The following is a 23,206-nucleotide window of genomic DNA, read 5'->3' on the forward strand; positions in this document are numbered from 1 at the left end:
GTGGAGCAGATGATTGTGGTGTCTCCGTCGGCGACTACGACACCTGATTGGTTGGATATGTGGAATGTTTTAAATGCAAATGTGTCTTTATTACATAAAAGATTGGACAAAGCAGAGTCCAGAGAAAAAGCAGGGAGTCAATCCATGGCTTTGGCTGTGTCACAAGGCCCTTCGGGCTCTCATAAACGTCCCCTGTCCCAGGTAGCATACACAGATACCGATACGGATTCTGACTCCAGTGTCGACTACGATGATGCGAAGTTACACCCAAGGGTGGCCAAAAGTATTCATTATATGATTATTGCAATAAAATATGTTTTGCATATCACAGAGGACCCCTCGGTGCCTGACACGAGGGTATGCATGTTTAAGGAGAAGAAACCTGAGGTAACCTTTCCCCCATCTCATGAGCTGAACGCTTTATTTGAAAAAGCTTGGGAAACTCCGGACAAGAAACTGCAGATTCCCAAGAGAATTCTTATGGCGTATCCTTTCCCCGCACAGGACAGGTTATGGTGGGAATCCTCGCTCAGGGTGGACAAGGCTTTGACGCGCTTGTCCAAAAAGGTGACGCTACCGTCTCCAGACACGGCAGCCCTCAAGGATCCTGCTGATCGCAGACAGGAGACTACCTTAAAATCAATTCATGCACATACGAGTGCCTTGCTCAGACCGGCAGTAGCGTCGGCATGTGTATGTAGCGCAATAGCAGCATGGGCAGATAACTTGTCATCTGACATTGACACCCTAGATAAGGATAGCATTTTATTGACCTTGGGTCATATTAAAGACGCAGCGTTATATATGAGAGACGTTGGGCTATTGGGTTCAAGAGCCAATGCCATGGCAATTTCTGCTAGGCGAGCCCTGTGGACCCACCAATGGACGGGTGATGCCGATTCAAAGAGACATATGGAAACTTTGCCTTACAAGGGTGAGGTTTTATTTGGGGAGGGCCTCGCGGACCTTGTTTCCACAGCTACCGCGGGTAAATCATCTTTTTTGCCTTATGTTCCCCCACAGCAAAAGAAAACACCTCAATATCAGATGCAGTCCTTTCGGTCGCATAAGTCCAGAAGAGGTCGGGGCTCGTCCTTCCTCGCCAGAGGTAAGGGTAGAGGGAAAAGAATGCCTGCTACGGCTAGTTCCCAGGAACAGAAGTCCTCCCCGGCTTTTACAAAATCCACTGCATGTCGCTGGGGCTCCACTGCGGGAGTCCGCGCCGGTGGGGGCACGCCTTCGAGACTTCAGCCAGGTCTGGGTTCTGTCAGATTTGGATCCTTGGGTGATAGAAATTGTATCCCAAGGCTACAAACTGGAATTCGAAGTAGTGCCTCCTCGCCGATTTTTCAAGTCGGCTTTGCCAGCTTCTCCCCCAGAGAGGGAAATAGTTTTAGCTGCAATACAAAAGCTGTGTCGACAGCAGGTGATTATCAAGGTTCCCCTAATACAACAGGGGAAAGGGTACTATTCAACCCTATTTGTGGTCCCAATACCGGATGGCTCGGTCAGACCCATTCTGAATCTAAAATCCCTAAACCTGTATCTAAAGATGTTCAAATTCAAGATGGAATCTCTCCGGGCAGTGATCTCCAGCCTGGAAGGGGGGGGGATTTTATGGTATCACTAAACATTAAGGATGCATACCTTCATGTCCCCCCCATTTATCCTCCTCATCAGGCGTACCTGAGATTCGCTGTGCAGGACTGTCATTACCCGTTTCAGACGTTGCCATTTGGGCTGTCCACGGCCCCGAGGATTTTCACCAAGTTAATGGCGGAAATGAATGGTGCTCCTACGCAGGCAAGGAGTCACAATTATCCCATACTTGGACGATCTCCTGATAAAAGCGAGATCGAGAGATCAGTTTCTGAAAGTGCTGCAGCAACACGGCTGGATCCTAAATCTGCCAAAGTCGCAGTTGATTCCAACGACTCGGCTATCATTTTTAGGCATGATTCTGGACACGGAAAAGAAGAGGGTTTTTCTCCCAACGGAAAAAGCACAGGAACTCCAGAGCATGGTCAGAGACCTGTTAAAGCCAAAAAGAGTGTCAGTTCATCAATGCACTCGAGTACTGGGAAAGATAGTGGCAGCCTACGAGGACATCCCCTTCGGCAGGTTCTATGCGAGGACATTTCAGTGGGACCTTCTGGGACAATTGGTCGGGGTCCCATCTACAAGTACATCAGAAAATAAGCCTGTTCCCCAGGGCCAGGGTGTCTCTCCTGTGGTGGCTGCAGAGTGCTTACCTTCTAGAGGGTCGCAGGTTCTGCATTCAAGATTGGGTTCTGGTAACCACGGACGCGAGCCCCCGAGGATGCTGAGCAGTCACACAAGGAAGAAATTTTCAGGGACTGTGGTCAAGCCAAGAGGCTTGTCTATACATCTAAGTGCTGGAATTAAGGCCCATATACAATGGCCTACGACAAGCGGAGACTATTCTTCGCGACCTACCTATTCTGATTCAATCGGACAACGTCACAGCAGTGGTTCATGTAAACCGCCAAGGCGGGACAAGGAGCAGAGTGGCAATGGCGGAAGCCACCAGGATTCTTCGCTGGGCAGAAAATCACGTAAGCGCGCTGTCAACAGTCTTCATTCCGGGAGTGGACAACTGGGAAGCAGACTTCCTCAGCAGACATGATCTCCATCCAGGAGAGTGGGGTCTGCATCAAGAAGTTTTTGCAGAGATAACAAGTCGTTGGGGGCTTCCTCATACAGACATGATGGCGTCACGCCTCAACAAGAAACTTCGGAGGTATTGTTCCAGGTCAAGGGACCCTCAGGCTGTAGCGGTAGACGCCCTGGTGACACCGTGGGTGTTTCCGTCGGTCTATGTCTTCCCTCCTCTTCCACTCATCTCAAAAATACTGAGAATCATAAGATGAAAAAGAGTCCAGGCAATACTTATTGTTCCGGATTGGCCTCGAAGGGCCTGGTATTCAGATCTTCAGGAGATGCTTACAGAAGATCCGTGGCCTCTTCCTCCCAGAGAGGACTTGTTGCATCAGGGGCCCTGCGTGTTCCAAGACATACCGCGGTTACGTTTGACGGAATGGCGGTTGAATGCCAAATCCTAGCTAGGAAAGGTATTCCGGGGGAAGTCATCCCTACTGTGCTAAAAGCTAGGAAGGAGGTGACGACGAAACATTATCACCGTATCTTGAGGAAATATGTATCTTGGTGTGAAGCCAAGAATGCTCCTTCGGAAGATTTCCACCTGGGCAGTTTTCTCCACTTTCTGCAGACAGTAGTGGATATGGGCCTAAAGTTAGGCTCCATTAAGGTGCAGATTTCTGCCCTGTCATTATTCTTTCAGAAGGAATTGGCTTCTCTCCCAGAAGTCCAGACTTTTGTAAAAGGAGTGCTGCACATGCAGCCTCCTTTTTGTGCCCCCAGTGGCGCCATGGGACCTTAACGTTGTGTTACAGTTCCTTAAGTCACACTGGTTTGAACCTCTTCAAACAGTTGAGTTAAAATTTCTCACTTGGAAAGTGGTCATGTTAGCCTTGGCATCTGCGAGGCGGGTGTCCGAATTGGCGGCTTTGACTCACAAAAGCCCCTATCTGATTTTCCATGTGGATAGAGCAGAGTTGAGGACTCGTCCTCAATTTCTGCCTAAGGTGGTTTCATCGTTTCATATGAACCAACCTATTGTGGTGCCTGTGGCTACGGGTGACTTAGAGGATTCCAAGTCTCTTGATGTAGTCAGGGCCTTAAAAGTTTATGTAGCCAGGACGGCTCGGGTTAGGAAAACAGAGGCACTGTTTGTCCTGTATGCAGCCAACAAGGTTGGCGCTCCTGCTTCTAAGCAGACTATTGCCCGCTGGATCTGTAACACGTTTCAGCAGGCTCATTCTACGGCTGGATTGCCGTTACCAAATTCGGTAAAGGCCCATTCCACTAGGAAGGTGGACTCTTCTTGGGCGGCTGCCCGAGGTGTCTCGGCATTACAACTTTGCCGAGCAGCTACTTGGTCGGGTTCAAACACTCTTGCTAAATTCTATAAGTTTGATACCTTGGCTGATGAGGACCTCATGTTTGCTCAATCGGTGCTGCAGAGTCATCCGCACTCTCCCGCCCGGTCTGGAGCTTTGGTATAATCCCCAGGGTCCTTATGGAGTCCCCAGCATCCTCTAGGACGTAAGAGAAAATAAGATTTTAAACCTACCGGTAAATCTTTTTCTCCTAGTCCGTAGAGGATGCTGGGCGCCCGTCCCAGTGCGGACTACATTCTGCAAGGCTTGTATATAGTTTTTGCTTACATAAGGGTTATGTTACAGTTTGATCAGTCTCTGGCTGATGCTGTTTTGTTTCATACTGTTAACTGGTTAGTATATTCCATGTTGGATGGTGTGGGCTGGTATGTATCTTGCCCCTAGATTAACAAAAATCCTTTCCTCGTACTGTCAGTCTCCTCTGGGCACAGTTATTTAACTGAGGTCTGGAGGAGGGGCATAGAGGGAGGAGCCAGTGCACACCCATCTACAGTCTTTAGAGTGCCCATGTCTCCTGCGGAGCTCTTCTATACCCCATGGTCCTTATGGAGTCCCCAGCATCCTCTACGGACTAGGAGAAAAATATTTACCGGTAGGTTTAAAATCTTATTTTTAGTACCCATGTTAGTAACCTTACCGTCTGCTCTTACCCTCCCCCCAACTTCTCCCCCATTTTGTTTACTACCGCCATCCCAACTATTCTCACTGCATGACTCGTAGTTTCTAGCTAAACCCTCCCCCCCAGGCTCCTAGTTTAGAATCTCTTCTAACCATCCTTCCCCCCAGCACCGCTACCTCCTCCTCAGTCAGGTGCAATCCATCACGACAAAAGAGATGGCGCCGGACTGGGAAGTCCGCCCAGTGTTCCAGGAACACAAACCCCTCTTTCCTGCACCAATCCCTAAGCCACACATTTACCTCCCTAATCTCCCTATGCCTCCCTGGACTAGCGCGTGGCACCCTGGGATCTTAATGTGGTGTTGCATTTCCTGCAATCAGATTGGTTTGAGTCTTTACAGGAGGCTGAGGTCAAGTTTCTCTCGTAGGCTGTCACATTGGTGGCCTTAGCGTCTGCTTGTCGTGTGTCGGAATTGAAGATAGAGCTGAGCTCAGGACACGTCAGCAGTTCCTTCCAAAGGTTGTGTCGGCTATTCATATCAACCAACTTATTGTGGTCCCAGTTGCTACAGACTCTTCGATTACATCAAAGTCCTTGGAGGGCTTTGAAGATCTATGTGAAGAGGACTGCTCGTCAACGGAAATCTGACTGTTTATTCTTTATGATCCCAAGAAAATTGGGTGTCCTGCTTCTAAGCAGATGATTTCTCACTGGATCAGGTTCACTATTGAACATGAATATTCTACAGCAGGATTGCCGTGTCCAAAATCTGTTAAGGCCCACTCTACTCATAAGGTGGGTTCTTCCTGGGCGGCTGCCCGGGGCGGTCTCGGCTTTACAAGTTTGCAGAGCGGCTACTTGGTCAGGGTCGAAATCGTTTGCTAACTTCTACAAGTTCGATACTTTGACCAAACTTTAGGTCCTCAGAGACCAATCAGTTCTGCAGGAGCCTCCGCGCTCTCCCTCCCGTTCTGGGTGCTTTGGTACATCCCATGGTACTAATGTGGACCCCAGCATCCTCTAGGACGTAAGAGAACGCCTGAGCAGCAGAGCGCCTGCATTTTGTGCAAAAGAAGACCAGCCTGTAGTTACTTATCCTGTGCGATGAATGCGGTGACGAGTGACACAGTAATGATGTCAGATACCCGCCCAACAAACGCCCGCCCACGCCTGCGTTTTTCCACACACTCCCAGAAAACGGTCAGTTGAAACCCATAAACGCCCTCTTCCTGTCTATCTCCTTGCGATCGGTTGTGTGATTGGAATTGTCGCTAGAACCAGTGCAAAACAACAATGTACTTCATACCCGTACGACGCGCATGCGCATTGTGGTGCATATGCATGCGCAGATTAGCCGTTTTTTTCAATGATCGCTACGCAGCGAACAACGGCAGCTAGCGATCAACTCAGAATGACCGCCTTCGTTCAGTAATGATGATCAGCTTTTGCTGAGTTTTCAAGCTAGTTAGCTTGGTTTGCCTTGTTTGTGTGAGCTGATGTGAATCTAGCCATTATCTGTGTCAAATCCTTCTCTCAAAGTTGTCCGTCTCCTCGGGCACAGTTTCTAGACTGGGTCTGGTAGGAGGGGCATAGAGGGAGAAGCCAGCCCACACTATCATACTCTTAAAGTGCCAGTGGCTCCTAGTGGACCCGTCTATACCCCATGGTACTAATGTGGTCCCCAGCATCCTCTACAGACAACGAGAAATTTAAATATCATGATGAAAGGGTATATAATATGCTTCTTTAGATGTTTTGAATTTTGCTGCAAAGTTTATGGTAGCAGGTGTAATGGCAAGAAGAGCTCTGTGGCTTCGTTCATGGTCCGCAGATATTCATTCTAAAAATAGGCTGGTGTCGTTGCCATATGAAGGTTCATTATTATTTGCCAATAAATTGGAGGCCATTATACAAAAAATTTCAGGAGTTAAGTCAGCAAAATTTACCTCAAGTCAGGAGAAATAGGTTTCCAATTCCTTCCAAGTAACAATTTAAAGGCTACAGACCAGGCCGTCGTTATACAAGCAGATTCTCATCAGGGACAAAAAGGCAGTCCTTTTGTCAATCCTACAGAAGAAGTGGACGAAGACTATGACTATTACAGGGTTCCGTTCTTCTTTCCAGTAGGACTTTGGGAGTTCATCAGTCGTTGGCGAGAATCGATTCAAGATACATGGGTACTAGATGTGATATCTCGTGGGTACCGGATAGAATTTTCAGTAGTTCCAAATTGGGACAAATTTCTGATATCAGAGACACCAACTGTGTATCCAGAATTAAAAGCCTTAAAAGACAGTTTAAAGAAACTTGTCAAGGCAATAGCAGTGGAGACCGTCCCAGTGTCGCAGATAAAGAACGGATTCTACTCGCGGATATTCTGGTAAAGAAAGCGTCTGGGAAATTCAGAACCATTTTAGATCTGAGACAGATCAACAAATTCATTAAAACAAGAAAATTTCATATGGAAACTCTGAAATCCATTTTGGCAGGTATAAAAAGAGGATTTTATGGCATCCATAGATGTAAAAGTGCTTATTTCCATGTACCTGTAGCCAGTCAACACAGAAAGTATTTAAGATTCTGCGTCCTTGGGACACATTTTCAGTTTACGTGCCTCCCGTTCGGTCAGAAGACATCTCCTAAGAGTATTTACAAAGGTCTTACAGTGCTTGTATCTGTCATAAAAGGACAACAGGTAGCAATTTGGTCGTACCTGGACAACTTGCTGGTATGCAGCGTATCAAAAAGAAAAGTAAGGGAGGCATTGGACAAGACGCTACAGGTCCTTCAGTGTAGTGGCTACTTAATAAACTGGGAGAAGAGCCAGTTGAGACCAAGGCAAAGGATCCAGTTTCTGGGTGTGCAGGTGGATACCCTCAGTTATGTGATAAGTCTCTCAGAAGAGAGGTGCAGGAAAATTCAAGAACTGGCAACCATGGTGAGGATGTGCAGCAGGGTAACATTGCGTCAGGCGATGCGTCTTCTGGGAATGATGACTTCCACCATAGATATAGTTCCTTGGGCAAAATGGAGAATGAGAGATCTACAATTAGACATTCTGAGATAGTCGAAAAGGATATTCTCTAAATCACCATGTAAAATTGTGTCAGAAGGCAAAAGAGTCCTTAGTCTGGGGGATGGAAACGGAGCTGGTCGACAGAAACATGTCTTTGTCAGATCATCATTGTCTGGTTCTAATACAGATGCAAGTGCAACAGGTTGGGGGGCACATTTGTTGCAGCAAAATTGCCAAGGACAGTGGGATCGTAAAGAAAGAAGGCTGTTTTGAAATCACAAAGAGATGAGAGCGGTTTGGAATGCGATTCAATATTTTCTAGATTATTTGCGGGGGAATCATCTCAAGATATTTTCGGACAATGTAGCAGTAGTGGCCTATCTGAATCGACAAGGCGGCACCAGGAGTGCTAATGAGAGAAGTATCAAAGGTACTAGAATGGACAGAAGGTCATCTCAAAACTCTTTCAGCTTTGCATGTTCCAGGAGTAAACAATGTGGTAGCAGATTTCCTCAGCAGACAAGAAGTGCTGCCAGGAGAGACCTAGTGTACCAAGAAATTATACAGAGGTTCGGACGACCCCAACTGGACCTAATGGCCACGCATGTCAATGCAAAGGTCTCCTTCTTTTTCTCCCGATAACATCTCCCAGGAACAGGAGGGATAGATGTCTTCTCCCTACCATGGAGATTCGAGTTGGCATATGTATTCCCTCCGTTTCCAATGATTACCCGTATTCTAAAGAAAATCAGGTAAGAGAAAGCACAAGTCATAATAGTTCTTGCTTATTGGCCGAAAAGAGTCTGGTTTCCTTCAGTGCTGAGGATGGCGGTACAGGAACCTTGGATGTTGCCTCTGAGTAGGGATCTCTTACACCAGGGTCTATTGTTGCATCCAAATCTGCAGCAGCTCCATCTGACGGTGTGGAAGTTGAACGACAAGTGCTGAGGAAAAAGGGCCTGTCTGAGCAGGTCATTAATCTGTTGATTCAGACAAGAAAGAAAGTATCTAATATTTATTACAGGATCTGGAGAACCTTTATCTTTTGGTCTAATTCAAGAGTCGACGCTCAAAAAGCAGATACGTCTCATCTTGCTATTCTTGTTTGATGGCTTTGAAAAGGGACTGGCAGTATCCACTATCAAAGTTCACATAGCAGCTCTTCGTGTCTTGTTGGAGCAGAGATTGTCAGAAGACAATTTGGTGAAGAAGTTCTGTCAGGCAATAAAAAGGATACAATCTCGAATTAGATCAGTTCTTGCATCATGGGCTGAATCTGGTATTGAATGCTTTAATGTTGCCTCCTTTTGAACCATTACAAGAAATTTCATTAAAGTTATTAACATGGAAAGTAGTTTTTCTGATAGCCATCACGTCAGCCAGAAGAGTTGGTGAATTACAGGTTCTGTGGTCAGAGGAGCCTTACCTAAATTTCCTCCCAGGAAACAAATCCAAATTTTCTACCCGAATTAGTTTCATTTGAATCAGAACATTGTGTTACCATCTTTTTATCCACAACCACAGAACGAAGAGGAAATAAAGATGCATAATTTAGATTTAACCAGACCTATCTTGATTTATTTGGAAAGAGAATTTCGGAAGACAAAGCATCTGTTTGTACTACATTCAGGAGCAAAGAATGGTGAGACACCCACTAAGCAAACCATTTCTAGATGGATTAGAGCACTTTTAACATTTGTATACGAGGAAAGTGGTTGTGGAGTTCCGGAAGAACTAAAGGCACACTCTACCAGGGCTATAGCAACTTTGTGGGCTAAGAAGGCTCGGGTGTCAGCAAAGGACATATGTGCAGCAGCTACCTGGTCATCGATACATACGTTATCTAGTCATTACGAATTGGATGTTGTAGATGCCCACTTTGGGAAACATGTCCTTGAGGGGGCATTATAATAATTATTGGTATTCAGCATCAAGCCAAGGTGTCTTGTGTGTTCTATTACCCTCCCTGTATTGAGCATTGGTATATTCCAAAGTAATGGCTGCCATAAAGTAGCGCAGGAGTAAAAAGCAAGTTATACTTACCGATAATTTCGTTTCTTCAAGATACTTCATGGAAGCCTACAATATTCCCTCCCTTAGTAAGTGTTTTCATAGGATCCGGTTATAAGGAGACACTCAAAAGACTAAGGAGGAAGGGGAGTAGTGGCACTATATACCCAGAGTGGGTAGTACCTAGCTATTGAAAAAACTACCTGTCTAATATTAGGAGGATGGTATAAAATCCCAAAGTAATGGCTGCCATGAAGTATCTTGAAGAAATTAAATTATCGGTAAGTATAATTTGCTTTTTTCCTTGTCTTGGGCAATCATAAGGCCAGAAATGGGATGGCATAAGCAGCATTTTAACGCCTTCCTCTGCTTACAGCTGCAGCAGCAGGCGCACACAGCTCCTCCAGACACTGATAACGCTGGAAAACTGGTACAGGGGTGTAGCAAAGGGGGAAAGCCACTATTGTACACTAACTAATCTGTGTCCTGAAAATAACAAAATACCGGTGTTACACTGTGATATAACAGCTTGCAGCCTCACTGGGGCTGTTTAGCTTAGGTGTGCTGGTCTCCTTTATCTCTCGCATACAGTAAGGGCAGGCTTGCTATCCTATTACTTGTGTATGTAAGTGTTACTGTAAACATGGTAAAACACCAATTATGCAGTGTATGTCACACCAGATTCTCTCCTCTTACATCTGGTTCATTATCATGTGAACAATGTAGTCAGTCCTCACAGCTCAGTGAGGGGACTGGGGGGTGTGGGATGGTCAAGAGCTTCCTGACTAGGTGCCATTAAAACCATGATGTCTGATATGTCATCTCAGCTCACTGCTAATGCTCCAAAAACTCAACAATTGCAGCAGGCTGTTGCAGACCTAGCAGCAAGGGCTGACCAGCCCCCACTCTAATTCAGGACCACAAAAACGTGGATTGCCTGCTTTGCTCTCAGATTCAGATGAGGAAATACTGGAGGAGGGGGAGGAATTGGGACATATTACTGGGGTTTTCCTTCCTACACAGGTTATTGAACCCCTCATTTTGGCTATATGGGACGTGCTAAAGCTCCCTCTAGAGGAAGCTGCGTCACAGCAGTCGTCTTTCTTCACACAGAACAAGCCCAATGTCACTTTCCCTGATTCTGCAAAATTAGATGACCTATTTAAGTTAGCCTAGGGCACAGGTTCTCAAACTCGGTCCTCAGGACCCCACACCGTCCATGTTTTGCAAGTCACCTGTAGATTTTTAAAATGTGACAGTTGGTGATACACAGTGCAGTTGCTGGGTGACATGGAAAACGTGAACCGTGTGGGGTCCTGAGGACCGAGTTTGAGAACCACTGGCCTAGGGAAATCCAGATAAAAAAAAATAAGAATTTACTCACCGGTAATTCTATTTCTCGTAGTCCGTAGTGGATGCTGGGGACTCCGTAAGGACCATGGGGAGTAGACGGCTCCGCAGGAGACTGGGCACATCTAAAGAAAGATTTAGGACTATCTGGTGTGCACTGGCTCCTCCCCCTATGACCCTCCTCCAAGCCTCAGTTAGGACACTGTGCCCGGAAGAGCTGACACAATAAGGAAGGATTTTGAATTCCGGGTAAGACTCATACCAGCCACACCAATCACACCGTACAACTCGTGATAGGAACCCCGGTTAACAGTATGATAACAACGGAGCCTCTGAACAGATGGCTCGCAATAACAACCCGATTTGTGTAACAATAACTATTTACAATTATTGCAGACAATCCGCACTTGGGATGGGCGCCCAGCATCCACTACGGACTACGAGAAATAGAATTACCGGTGAGTAAATTCTTATTTTCTCTGACGTCCTAGTGGATGCTGGGGACTCCGTAAGGACCATGGGGATTATACCAAAGCTCCCAAACGGGCGGGAGAGTGCGGATGACTCTGCAGCACCGAATGAGATAACTCCAGGTCCTCCTCAGCCAGGGTATCAAATTTGTAGAATTTTGCAAACATATTTGCCCCTGACCAAGTAGCAGCTCGGCAAAGTTGTAAAGCCGAGACCCCTCGGGCAGCCGCCCAAGATGAGCCCACCTTCCGTGTGGAATGGGCTTTTACAGATTTAGGCTGCGGTAGTCCCACCGCAGAATGCGCAAGCTGAATAGTGCTACAAATCCAGCGCGCGATAGTCTGCTTAGAAGCAGGAGCACCCAGCTTGTTGGGTGCATACAGGATAAACAGCGAGTCAGTTTTCCTGACTCCAGCCGTCCTGGAAACATAAATTTTCAGGGCCCTGACTACGTCCAGTAACTTGGAATCCTCCAAGTCCCTAGTAGCCGCAGGCACCACAATAGGTTGGTTCAAGTGAAAAGCCGATACCACCTTCGGGAGAAACTGAGGACGAGTCCTCAACTCTGCCCTATCCATATGGAAAATCAGATAAGGGCTTTTACAGGACAAAGCCGCCAACTCTGACACACGCCTGGCCGAAGCCAGGGCCAAAAGCATGACCACTTTCCACGTGAGATATTTTAAATCCACAGTCTTAAGCGGCTCAAACCAATGTGATTTCAGGAACTCCAAAACCACATTGAGATCCCAAGGTGCCACTGGGGGCACAAAAGGAGGCTGAATATGCAGAACTCCTTTGACAAATGTCTGAACTTCAGGCAGTGAAGCCAGTTCTTTCTGGAAGAAAATCGACAGAGCCGAAATCTGGACCTTAATGGACCCCAATTTGAGGCCCAAGGTCACCCCTGCTTGCAGGAAATGCAGGAATCGACCCAGTTGAAATTCCTCCGTTGGGGCCTTCCTGGCCTCACACCAAGCAACATATTTCCGCCAAATGCGGTGATAATGTTTAGCAGTGACATCCTTCCTGGCTTTGATCAGGGTAGGGATGACTTCCTCCGGAATGCCTTTTTTCTTCAGGATCCGGTGTTCAACCGCCATGCCGTCAAACGCAGCCGCAGTAAGTCTTGGAACAGGCAGGGCCCCTGCTGCAGCAGGTCCCGCCTGAGCGGCAGAGGCCATGGGTCCTCTGAAAGCATCTCTTGAAGTTCCGGGTACCAAGCTCTTCTTGGCCAATCCGGAACCACGAGTATAGTTTTCACTCCTCGCCTTCGTATTATTCTCAGTACCTTGGGAATGAGAGGCAGAGGAGGAAATACATAAACCGACTGGTACACCCACGGTGTTACTAGAGCGTCCACAGCGATCGCCTGAGGGTCCCTTGACCTGGCGCAATATCTTTTTAGCTTTTTGTTGAGGCGGGATGCCATCATGTCCACCTGTGGTCTTTCCCAACGGTTTACCAGCATTTGGAAGACTTCTGGATGAAGTCCCCATTCTCCCGGGTGGAGGTCGTGCCTGCTGAGGAAGTCTGCTTCCCAGTTGTCCACTCCCGGAATGAACACTGCTGTCAGTGCTAACACGTGATTTTCCGCCTATCGGAGAATCCTTGTGGCTTCTGCCATTGCCCTCCTGCTTCTTGTGCCGCCCTGTCTGTTTACATGGGCGACCGCCGTGATGTTGTCTGATTGGATCAGTACCGGCTGGTTCTGAAGCAGGGGCCTTGCTTGGCTTAGGGCATTGTAAATGGCAGGGGGAGAGCCAGGGAGCGATCCTTCCAGCGGAGCTGTGAGGGAAAATGGCGCCAGTGTGCTGAGGGAGATGGCTCCGCCCCTTTCTCGGCGGGCTTTCTCCCGCTTTTTTAGTAATTCTGGCAGGGGTATTTTTACACCTATATAGCCCCTGGGGTTATATATGGTGTCAGTTTTGCCAGCCAAGGTGTAAATATTGCTGCTCAGGGCGCCCCCCCCCCCCCAGCGCCCTGCACCCATCAGTGACCGCAGTGTGTGGTGTGCATGCAATGGCGCACAGCTGCAGTGCTGTGCGCTACTTTGGAGAAGACAGAAGTCTTCAGCCGCCGATTTTCTGGACCTTCTTGCTTCTGGCTCTGTAAGGGGGACGGCGGCGCGGCTCCGGGACCGGACGACGAGGTCGGGTCCTGTGTGCGATCCCTCTGGAGCTAATGGTGTCCACCACTTAGGTAGGTCCGCTTCTTCTCCCCTTAGTCCCTCGTTGCAGTGAGCCTGTTGCCAGCAGGTCTCACTGTAAAATAAAAAACCTAAACTATGCTTTCTTTCTAGGAGCTCAGGAGAGCCCCTAGTGTGCATCCAGCTCGGCCGGGCACAGAAATCTAACTGAGGCTTGGAGGAGGGTCATAGGGGGAGAAGCCAGTGCACACCAGATTGGGCACATCTAAAGAAAGATTTAGGACTGTCTCCTGCGGAGCCGTCTATTCCCCATGGTCCTTACGGAGTCCCCAGCATCCACTAGGACGTCAGAGAAATACCAAGTGTCAAAACTGTTTTTACACACTTTCCCATTTGCTTCTGAAGGCAGAAAATTCTGGGAAGAACCCCCCGGCTGTGGACGTTTCAGTCTCTCGCCTATCCAAGAAGGCGGTGCAGCCAGCCCCGGGCTCCTTCACCATGAAGGACCCTGGGGATAGGAAGATAGAGACTACACGGTCTATCTATACAGCAGCGGGTATGTCTCAAGTACCAGTCATAGTAGGTTGCTGGATGTCTCATGCCATTCATTCTTGGGCTACTCATATTCAGGTGGGCCTCTTGGAGGATATGCCCCTGGTCACTACAGTGACCAATTTTGAACTTGAAATCGTTGAACCTTTACCTGAGGGTGTTCAAATTCAAAATGGAGTCTCTCAGAGCAGTGATTTCATGTCTAGAGGAGGGAAAGTTTCTGGTATCCGATTCCGATTTTGCCGCCTCACTAGGTTTATCTCAGATTTGCACTGTTGGACAGTCACTATCAATTCCAGGCACTACCATTCGGCCTCTCCACAGCCCAGAGGGTATTCACCAAAGTGATGGCAGAGATGATGGTTCTCCTCCGCAAACGGGGTGAACATAATCCCATTTCTCATACGTCCTAGAGGATGCTGGGGACACTTCAAGAACCATGGGGTATAGACGGGATCCGCAGGAGACATGGGCACGTTAAGACTTTCAAATGGTGTGACCTGGCTCCTCCCTCTATGCCCCTCCTCCAGACTCCAGTTTAGATCTGTGCCCAGGCAGACTGGATGCACACTGAGGAGCTCTACTGAGTTTCTCGGAAAAGACTTATGTTAGGTTTGTTATTTTCAGGGAGAACTGCTGGCAACAGTCTCCCTGCATCGTGGGACTTAGGGGAGAGAGAAGTCAGACCTACTTCTTATGAGTTTAGAGGCTCTGCTTCTTGGCTACAGGACACCATTAGCTCCTGAGGGTTTGGAACACTAGGTACGCCTAGGGGTTCACTCCCAGAGCCCGCCGTCATCCCCCTTGTAGAGCCAGAAGTTAGAAGACAGGTGAGTAGAAGAAAATCAGAAGACTTCAGTGATTGCTTTTGAGGCACCGCACAGCGGCTGCACGCCATGCTCCCACACACAGCGGCACTGTACGGTGCAGGGGGGGGTGTGTCTCCCTGGGCAGCACATAAATCCTCAAATAAAGACTGGCAAACAATAATATGAGTGCCTAGGCACTATATATAACCCCTGCCAGTATAAATAAATTAAATAGCGGGGCTGAAGCGCGCCATTGAGGGGGCGGGGCTTTAGCCCTCACAGCTCACATCTGCGCCATTTTCTCTCCACAGAGACGCTGGTCCTTCCAAAACACTACTGTACATAACAGGGGGAAAAACGAAGGGGGGGCACAGTTGATTGGTGCAAGATAAGTTAATAATAAAGCACAATATATAAGGGATTGAGCGCTGGGTGGTGAGCTGGTAAACTCCTTCTGTGTTCCCTGACAGAATTTACTGGGGTCCTTCCTTATAGCCAGTGTACTGTCGGGGGGTGTTTTCTAAACGTGTGTCGGCATGTCTGAGACTGAGTGCTCTGCCACAAAAACGGCTGTGGGAGTGACCCTGTCGGCGCCGCCGACTCCTGATGGTACATTAAAAAAAAAAGTGTAAACATGTCGGTAGATGTGTTTCCCAAGAGAAAACTATATGGGGACACAGAAGTGTGTGGGTGACCCTGTCGGCACCACCAATATCTGACTAAAAAAAAGAAAGGGCTATACCTATATGTATATATGTATAGTAAGGTTGCATAAAGCTGTGACCCAGACACAGACGTAGTAATATTTATGGAGGGTGTCATATTCATAGAATATATTTCCCTCAGACCCATTGGGGTTGCAAAAATGGTTTTCTTTTTCATCCACTAGGGGTCACTGGAGTACTCTTGGGGATATGGACGGTTTCCGTAGGAACAGGGCACTAAATATTTAAATTTAGAACACTCCACCCCTCCATATCCCCGAATACCTCAGTGTTTTTTCTGTGCTCGAAGTAGCAACAGGACATTGTGGCTGGGTCCACGATTCTTTTGAATCATTTTTGTTTTAAGCTTTTCTTTTTTCATACACATCCCTTTCCCCCTTCCAAAAGGCAGGGTCAGGGATAGTGCAAGCTGCTAATAGCAGCAGTGGCGTGTCGGTCCTCACTGAATGAGCTCCCTCACAGCCATACAGATCTCCTGCACAAGCTGGCCGGCGCTTGCAGAGAAGCCCCGTCGGAGCCTCATCACAAGCAGCAGGAGTCAAGGTATGTGAACGGGGCGGTCAGTTCCCGCTGCCGCCCCGCTGTGTGGGGACATTGTTACTGACGCCGGGATCCCTCTGCAGACGTCCGCCGCCGGCTTCGGCCGCTGCTCCGGCCCCCACCGCTGCACGTCCGCTGCTCACAGCGCTTCAAGACGCGCTTCCCGCTCTCAGTCCCTGCGCGTCCCGCTACCCGGCTCCCGCTGGCGTCCCCACACGCTGCGCTGCCCGCCCGCTCTGCTTCCGAAACGGAGCATGCAGGGGGGAGGGGGGGGGGCATTACAGCACGGTGATTATGTAACAGCAGGGTTATTTACACTGAGGGGGCAATACAGCGGCATGAGAGGGTAAACCTGCAGCAACAGCAGTATGCTAGGCTGCAGGGTTATTTACACGGGATTTCATATAAATGGCAATTTAACCTGCACTGTGATTATATGTGTGAGCATGGCAGCCATTGTTAACCATGCTTCCTGTGTCTTCCTGCTGTGATTCCAGAACGTTCCAGTACTACATCTCTACTGCGCAGGGGTGTTAGTGGGAATTTGGGATCACATTTCATAGTACTGGCCACGTGTACTGCACTTGGCCAGATATATATATAGAGACACCTTAGTACTATTTTACTGAGTCGTGCAAGTGTCTGTTTTGGTGTATTGTATTGTCTGTCGCCATAATGAGTAAGGCACCAGCAAAAACTAAAAAGCATAATTGCAAAGTCTGTGGCAGTGTGTTACCGGATGGATCTACCACATGTACAGTATGCAACAGGGGCCATGCGTGTATTAGGACTTACCGCGGCCACGTTTGATGACATGGAGGTTGAACTCCAGATCCTGGTCCGTAAGGGTATTCCCACGGAAGTAGTTCCCACACTTATTCAGACTAGAAAAGGGGTAATGTCTTAACATTACTACCGGTTTTGGAGAAAATAGGTTTCTTGGTGTGAATCCAAGAAGACTCCTACGCCAGAATTTTCAACGATTAAAATCGGCCTTATCGGTTTTTCTTTCTGAATCAGTTGGACTCCTTGTCAGAAGTTCAGACTGTCGTGAAGAGAGTGCACATCCAACCTCTTTTTTTGTGCCCCTGTGAGACCAGGGAATCTTAATGGGTTGTTGCAGTTCCTTAAATCACATTGGTTTGAACCTTTATGTAAGACAGAGTGAAATTCCTCACTTGTAAAGTGGTCGTCAGGTTGACCTTGGCATACGCAAGGCGAGTGTCTGAATTAGCGGTGTGGTCTCACAAGAGACCTTATTTGCTCTTTCATGAAGATAGAGCAGAGTTGGAAACTCGTCAACATTTTCTACCAAAGGTGGTTTCTTCTTTCCACATGTACCAACTTTTGTGGTGCCGGTGGCTACGGTCACCTTCGTTGAATCGAAGTCTCTGCATGTGGTCAGAGTTTTGAAAATTTATGTCGCCAGGACGGCTCCGTTTAGGAACACAGGCTCTGTTTGTCCTGTTTGCTCCCAACAAGGTTGGGTGTCCTGCTTCCAAGCAGACCGTTGTGCGCTGGATCTGTGGTACGGTTCAGCATGCTCATCTCACGGCAGGATTGCCGTTACCGAAATAGGTGAAGGCCCATTCTACTAGAAAGGTGGGCTCATCCGGGGCGGTTGACCGTAGACTTTCGGCATTGCATCTTTGCAGCTATTAAGCAAATATTTGGGCTAAGTTTTGCAGTTTTAATACCTTGGCCAAGGTTGACCTCATATTGGTCATTTGGTACTGCAGAGTCATTCGCACTCTTCCGCCCGTTTTAGAGCTTTGGTATAACCCCATGGTTCTTGAAGTGTCTCCAGCATGCTCTAGGATGTATGAGAAAATAGGATTTTAATACCTACCGGTAAATCCTTTTCTCTTAGTCCGTAGAGGATGCTGGGCGCCCATCCCAATGCGTACTGTATCTGCAGTTATTGGTTGTGGTTACACACAGGTTGTGTTACGATTTTTGTCAGCATATTGCTGCATATTCTTCATGCTGTTGGCATGTGTTCTGTTCAATGCCACGTTCTGTGGCATGCTTAAGGTGTGAGCTGGTAAAATGCTCACCATGATTTAACAATAAATCCTTTCCTCGAAATGTCTGTCTTCCTGGGCACAGTTCTTTAAACTGGAGTCTGGAGGATGGGCATAGAGAGAGGAGCCAGGTCACACCATTTGAAAGTCTTAAAGTGCCCATGTCTCCTGCGGATCCCGTCTATACCCCATGGTTCTTGAAGTGTCCCCAGCATCCTCTACGGACTAAGAGAAAAGGTTTTACCGGTAGGTATTCAAATCCTATTATCTGGACGATCTGCTGACAAAGGCATTGCCCAGGGAGAGGTTGTTGCAGTCCATTGTTCTCATGACTCATCTGCTCACGGAACACGGTTGGATCCTGAATCTTTCAAAATCACATTTGGAACCGACCAGGGGGTTGTCTTTTCTGGGATTGATCCTCGACATAGAACTGCAGAGGGTGTGTCTTCCGGGGGAAGGGGAAAGCATTGGAGATACGAACAATGGTCCGGGATGTACTGAAGCCAGCCGGGGTTTCGGTTCATCAGTGCATTCGCCTTCTGGGGAAGGTGATGGCCTCTTATGAGGCTCTACAGTATGGAATGTTTCATGCTCTGCCCTTCCAACTGAATATCCTGGACAAGTGGTCGGGATCTCCTCTATACATGCACCAGAGAATACTCACCTTCTGGAGGGCCGCAGGTTGGGGATTCAGGACTGGATCCTTCTAACCACGCATGTAAGTCTCTGAGACTGGTGCACAGTCACTCAGGGGGAAACCTTCCAAGGAAGGTGGTCAAACCTGGAATCCAGCCTACCAATAAACATTTGGGAACTAAGTCTTCTCCAAGCGGCCCATCTTCTGCGAGATCGTGTCATTCAAGTGCAGTCGGACAATGTAATGACAGTGGCTTACATAAACCGACAGGGCAGAACGAAGAGCAGAGCTGCAATGTCAGAGGTAACAAGAATCATCCCCATGAGCAGAAAAACGAGCGTTGGCGCTGTCAGCAATCTTCATTCCGGGATTAGTCAACTGGGAAGCGGACTTCCTCAGCAGACACGATCTCCATCCAGGAGAGTGGGGCCTCCATCTGGAGGTGTTCACGGAGGTAACAGATCTTTGGGGTGTACCTCAAATAGACATGATGGCCTCTCGTCTCAACAAGAATCTTCGGCGGTATTGTTCCAGGTCAAGGGACCCACAAGCCGTGCCGGTGGATTCCCTAGTGACTCCGTGGGTGATCCAGTCTGTCTACATGTCTTCTCCACTTCCACTCATTCCAAGAGTTCTAAAACTCATAAGGAGAACAAGAGTTCAGGTAATCCTCATTGCTCCGGACTGGCCAAGAAGTGCTTGGTATGCGGACCTTCTGGATCTACTTCTAGAAGAGCCTAGGCCTCTTCCTCTTCGGGAGGACCTGCTGCAGAAGGGGCCGTTCGCTTATCAAGACTTAGCACGGCTACGTTTGACGGCATGGATTTTGAACGCCAGATATTAGCTCAGAAGGGCATTCCAAACAAGGTTATTCCTACCCTGATACAGGCTAGGACAGGAGTACCGTATAAACATTACCATCGTATTTGGGAAATATATGTATCTTGGTGTGAGTCCAAGAAGTTTCCTATGGTGGAGTTTCAACTGGGGCGGTTTCTCTTCCTGCAAGCAGGTGTGGATATGGGCCTGAGGTTGGGATCCGTAAAGGTCCAGATTTTGGCCCTATCTATTTTCTTCCAGAAACAGTTATCTTCCCTTCCGGAGGTTCAGACTTTTTTGAAAGGGGTTAGGCACATTCAGCCTCTTTTTGTGCCGTGGGATCTTAACGTGGTGCTGCAGTTCTCGAATCGGATTGGTTCGAGTCTCTTCAGAAAGTTGAGGTCATGAAAGGACGTGGAAGGCTGTCTCTTTGTTGGCCTTAGCTTCTGTCGGAGCTGGGGGCTTTGTCTTGTAAGAGCCCCTACTTGATCTTCCATGAGCTCTGGACACGTCCGCAGTTCCTTCTGAAAGTTGTGTCGGCATTTAATGTCAACCAACCTTTCGTGGTGCCAGTTGCTACTGACTCAATTTCATCAAAGTCCTTGGATGTTGTAAGGGCTCTGAAAATCTATGTGAAGAGGACTACTCGTCACAGAAAATCAGACTCTGTTTGTCCTGGATGATCCCAAGAAACTTGGGTGTCCTGCTTCTAAGCAGATGATCTCTCGCTGGATCATGTTCACTATCCAGCATGCATATTCTACGGCAGGATTGCCGTGTCTTAAGTCTGTTAAGGTCCACTCTACTCGTAAGGTGGGTTCTTCCTGGGCGGCTGCCCGGGGTGTCTCGGCTTTACAGCTTTGCCGAGCGGCTACTTGGTCAGCGTCGAACACGTTTGCAAAGATCTGCAAGTTCGATACCTTAGCCACTGAGGACCTGAAGTTTGGTCAATCAGTTCTGCAGGAGCCTCCACGCTCTCCCTCCCATTTTAGAAGCTTTGGTACATTCCCATGGTACTAATGTGGACCCCAGCATCCTCTAGGACGTAAGAGAAAATATAATTTGAATTACCGGTAAATCCTTTTCTCGTAGTCCGTAGAGGATGCTGGGCGCCCGCCCAGCGCTTTGTGATCCTGCAGTGGTTACTTATTTCAGTACTTCTTAGTTTTTGGTTGAGTACTGTTTTGTTACTTTCTTAAGTAATATTCTTCAGCCGTTGCTGATGTTTCAAGCTAGTTAGCTTGGTTTTGCCTTGTGTGTGAGCTGTTGTGAATCTCGCCAATATCTGTGTAAAATCCTTCTCTCGAAGTTCTCTCAAAGTTGTCGGTCTACTCGTGCACAGTTTCTAGACTGAGTCTGGTAGGAGGGGCATAGAGGGAGGAGCCAGCCCATACTCTCAAACTCTTAAAGTGCTGGTGGCTCTTAGTGGACCCGTCTATACCCCACAGTACTAATGTGGACCCCAGCATCCTCTACGTTCTACGAGAAAAGGATTTACCGGTAGATAATTAAAATCCTATTATCTGCCCGCATTATGTTACCCATAATGTACATGGTACATCCACTGAAAACTGAAAATAAAGTGTAGGCTAGAACATCTATAAAAAAAACTAAAACAATTGCTCACAAAGGCTGCTCACCGGTCCAGCTATTGGTTAATCTGATGGGCCCTGCAGGCACTTTTGCCTGCCCCCCTTTGGTAGATTACATGGTGCTTAATTAATAAACACCAGATCGAGGGAAGTAAGGAGGGAGATGCCATCTGAGTTCTATTGAAAATCTGTTTAACCTTTCCATGTGCTTTATTTCAGGGCATCTTCTCCTCTGTGCTGCATTCTGATGCAGATGAGGAGATGGAAATTAAGCAGACCAAGATTTTACAGGAGACCAAAATAGGTAAGCGGCAAAGGGATGGCACGTGGGAGTATGTTACACAGGAGAACTGCTTTGTTGCTGATGCCGAGTTCACAAAACATTTTATGTTCCACTCTCTTCTATACCCTTTTCCTTTACTGAACTTGATTATTCTATGTATCCAAGCCCTGCAGGACAGAACCAGTGTAAAGTTTTGATTTACTTTCAAGGAAGAGCAATACCTAATCACACTGTGGTTCGGGCCGCTGCGGCTGCTAAATGTAAACAAGAAACCCCTACAATGTGTATGCACGTTGCATATACACGCCATCACGCTATGCGCACAATGCAGCGACACGTGTGGCTTGTTCCCCAAACAAGAATGGAATGCGACACCAGTAGTTAAATGTTATGTTGTGGTCCAACGCATCAACAACATTTACTCAAGTAGAAAATAGAACAATATTACAGAGAAGAGCTACAACCAATAGTACATACGTTTGTTCACTAGCGCTCCCGGATCAAGGTCTCAGTCAGTCTTAGCAAGATGACCTTCAGAGAATAGCCTGAGCCTGGTCAGGAAGCCTCTCTTTTATACAATGGGTCCAAATACAATGCAAAAGGTAATGTAAGCTCTTCTTCCATAGGTCATGGGGCAGGTCATTTAAAGTACATGAGTGGTCATAGGTTGGTTTGAATGAGTGGGCGATGCTTGGTCCAGGTGTGCTTGCAGGTCTCCACCACCGGGTTCCCGCCGAATATCATGAGTACAGTATTTACAGTATTTATGAATATTACAATTCTGTGCATATCTATGCGCAGAAACATGCGATTAACTGCACATAACAACCGTAACATAGATCTCACAATACTGCACATCTTGAAACCAAACATGAAGTCCTAACCTTGTTCTGTCCCCTTACATCCTGTAAAGCTGGATAATCTCTATTGTTCTGCCCTTTGAGTAAATGTAACTTGCTAGCAATGTGTGTGGAGACTGTGTAAATTGTGCACTATATGAATTGAATATGTCTTTGTAGCTTTTCTGTGCGAATGCGTATGCTACCGTATATACTCATACCACGCGCCAATGCGTGTATGCATACACACGGAGAAAGCGCGCACGCACAGAGGCTACGGAGTGTAATATTTTCGACTTTGACACCAGAAAGAAACATAAACGGAGAATGAGGAATAGCATCATCACTTCTTTGGGGGAAGGGGAGCATCATCTATGATAAACAGAAGTGCTGGATCTAATTGGGTGTAGGGGGGCTCTGTGTTCCCAGTGAAAGAAAAAAAGATTTAACTGAAGTATAAAAATGCTGTTTTCTCATACAACAGATCTATTTTTTAATGGAATGTTAATAGTGAGCCCTTGCCCTGGACATACAGATCTTGAGTAGCAGAATCATTACCTAAAATTGCACTGCTCCCTCAGGCTTTTGTAGTAGCCAGGAGCTTGGCCTATCTTCTTCCAACATGACACTTTATTTCCCAGTTAGAATGACTACTTTGGAGCCATGAAGCTGCTGGAAAGTGATATCCCATCAATTTGGTCTATTTAAGATATTGGACAGGTGATATTTTAGTTGAATAATTTCCACAGTTTCACCACTGCTGTCAT

The 23,206-nt window shown here is 47.4% G+C and overlaps 1 protein-coding gene across 2 annotated transcripts in view; it reads left to right on the top strand.

The window, feature by feature from the left end:
• Positions 1-23,206, top strand: part of FTSJ3 (FtsJ RNA 2'-O-methyltransferase 3) — a 282,573-nt gene that overhangs the window by 207,286 nt on the left and 52,081 nt on the right. For both annotated transcript variants that reach the window (XM_063958469.1, XM_063958468.1), the window contains exon 16: positions 21,537-21,621. In XM_063958469.1, coding sequence (XP_063814539.1) covers positions 21,537-21,621 — 85 coding nt within the window. The remainder of the gene's footprint in view (positions 1-21,536; positions 21,622-23,206) is intronic.

This window comes from Pseudophryne corroboree, chromosome 3 (genome assembly GCF_028390025.1).
Source record: "Pseudophryne corroboree isolate aPseCor3 chromosome 3, aPseCor3.hap2, whole genome shotgun sequence".
Classification (NCBI taxonomy): Eukaryota; Metazoa; Chordata; class Amphibia; order Anura; family Myobatrachidae; genus Pseudophryne; species Pseudophryne corroboree.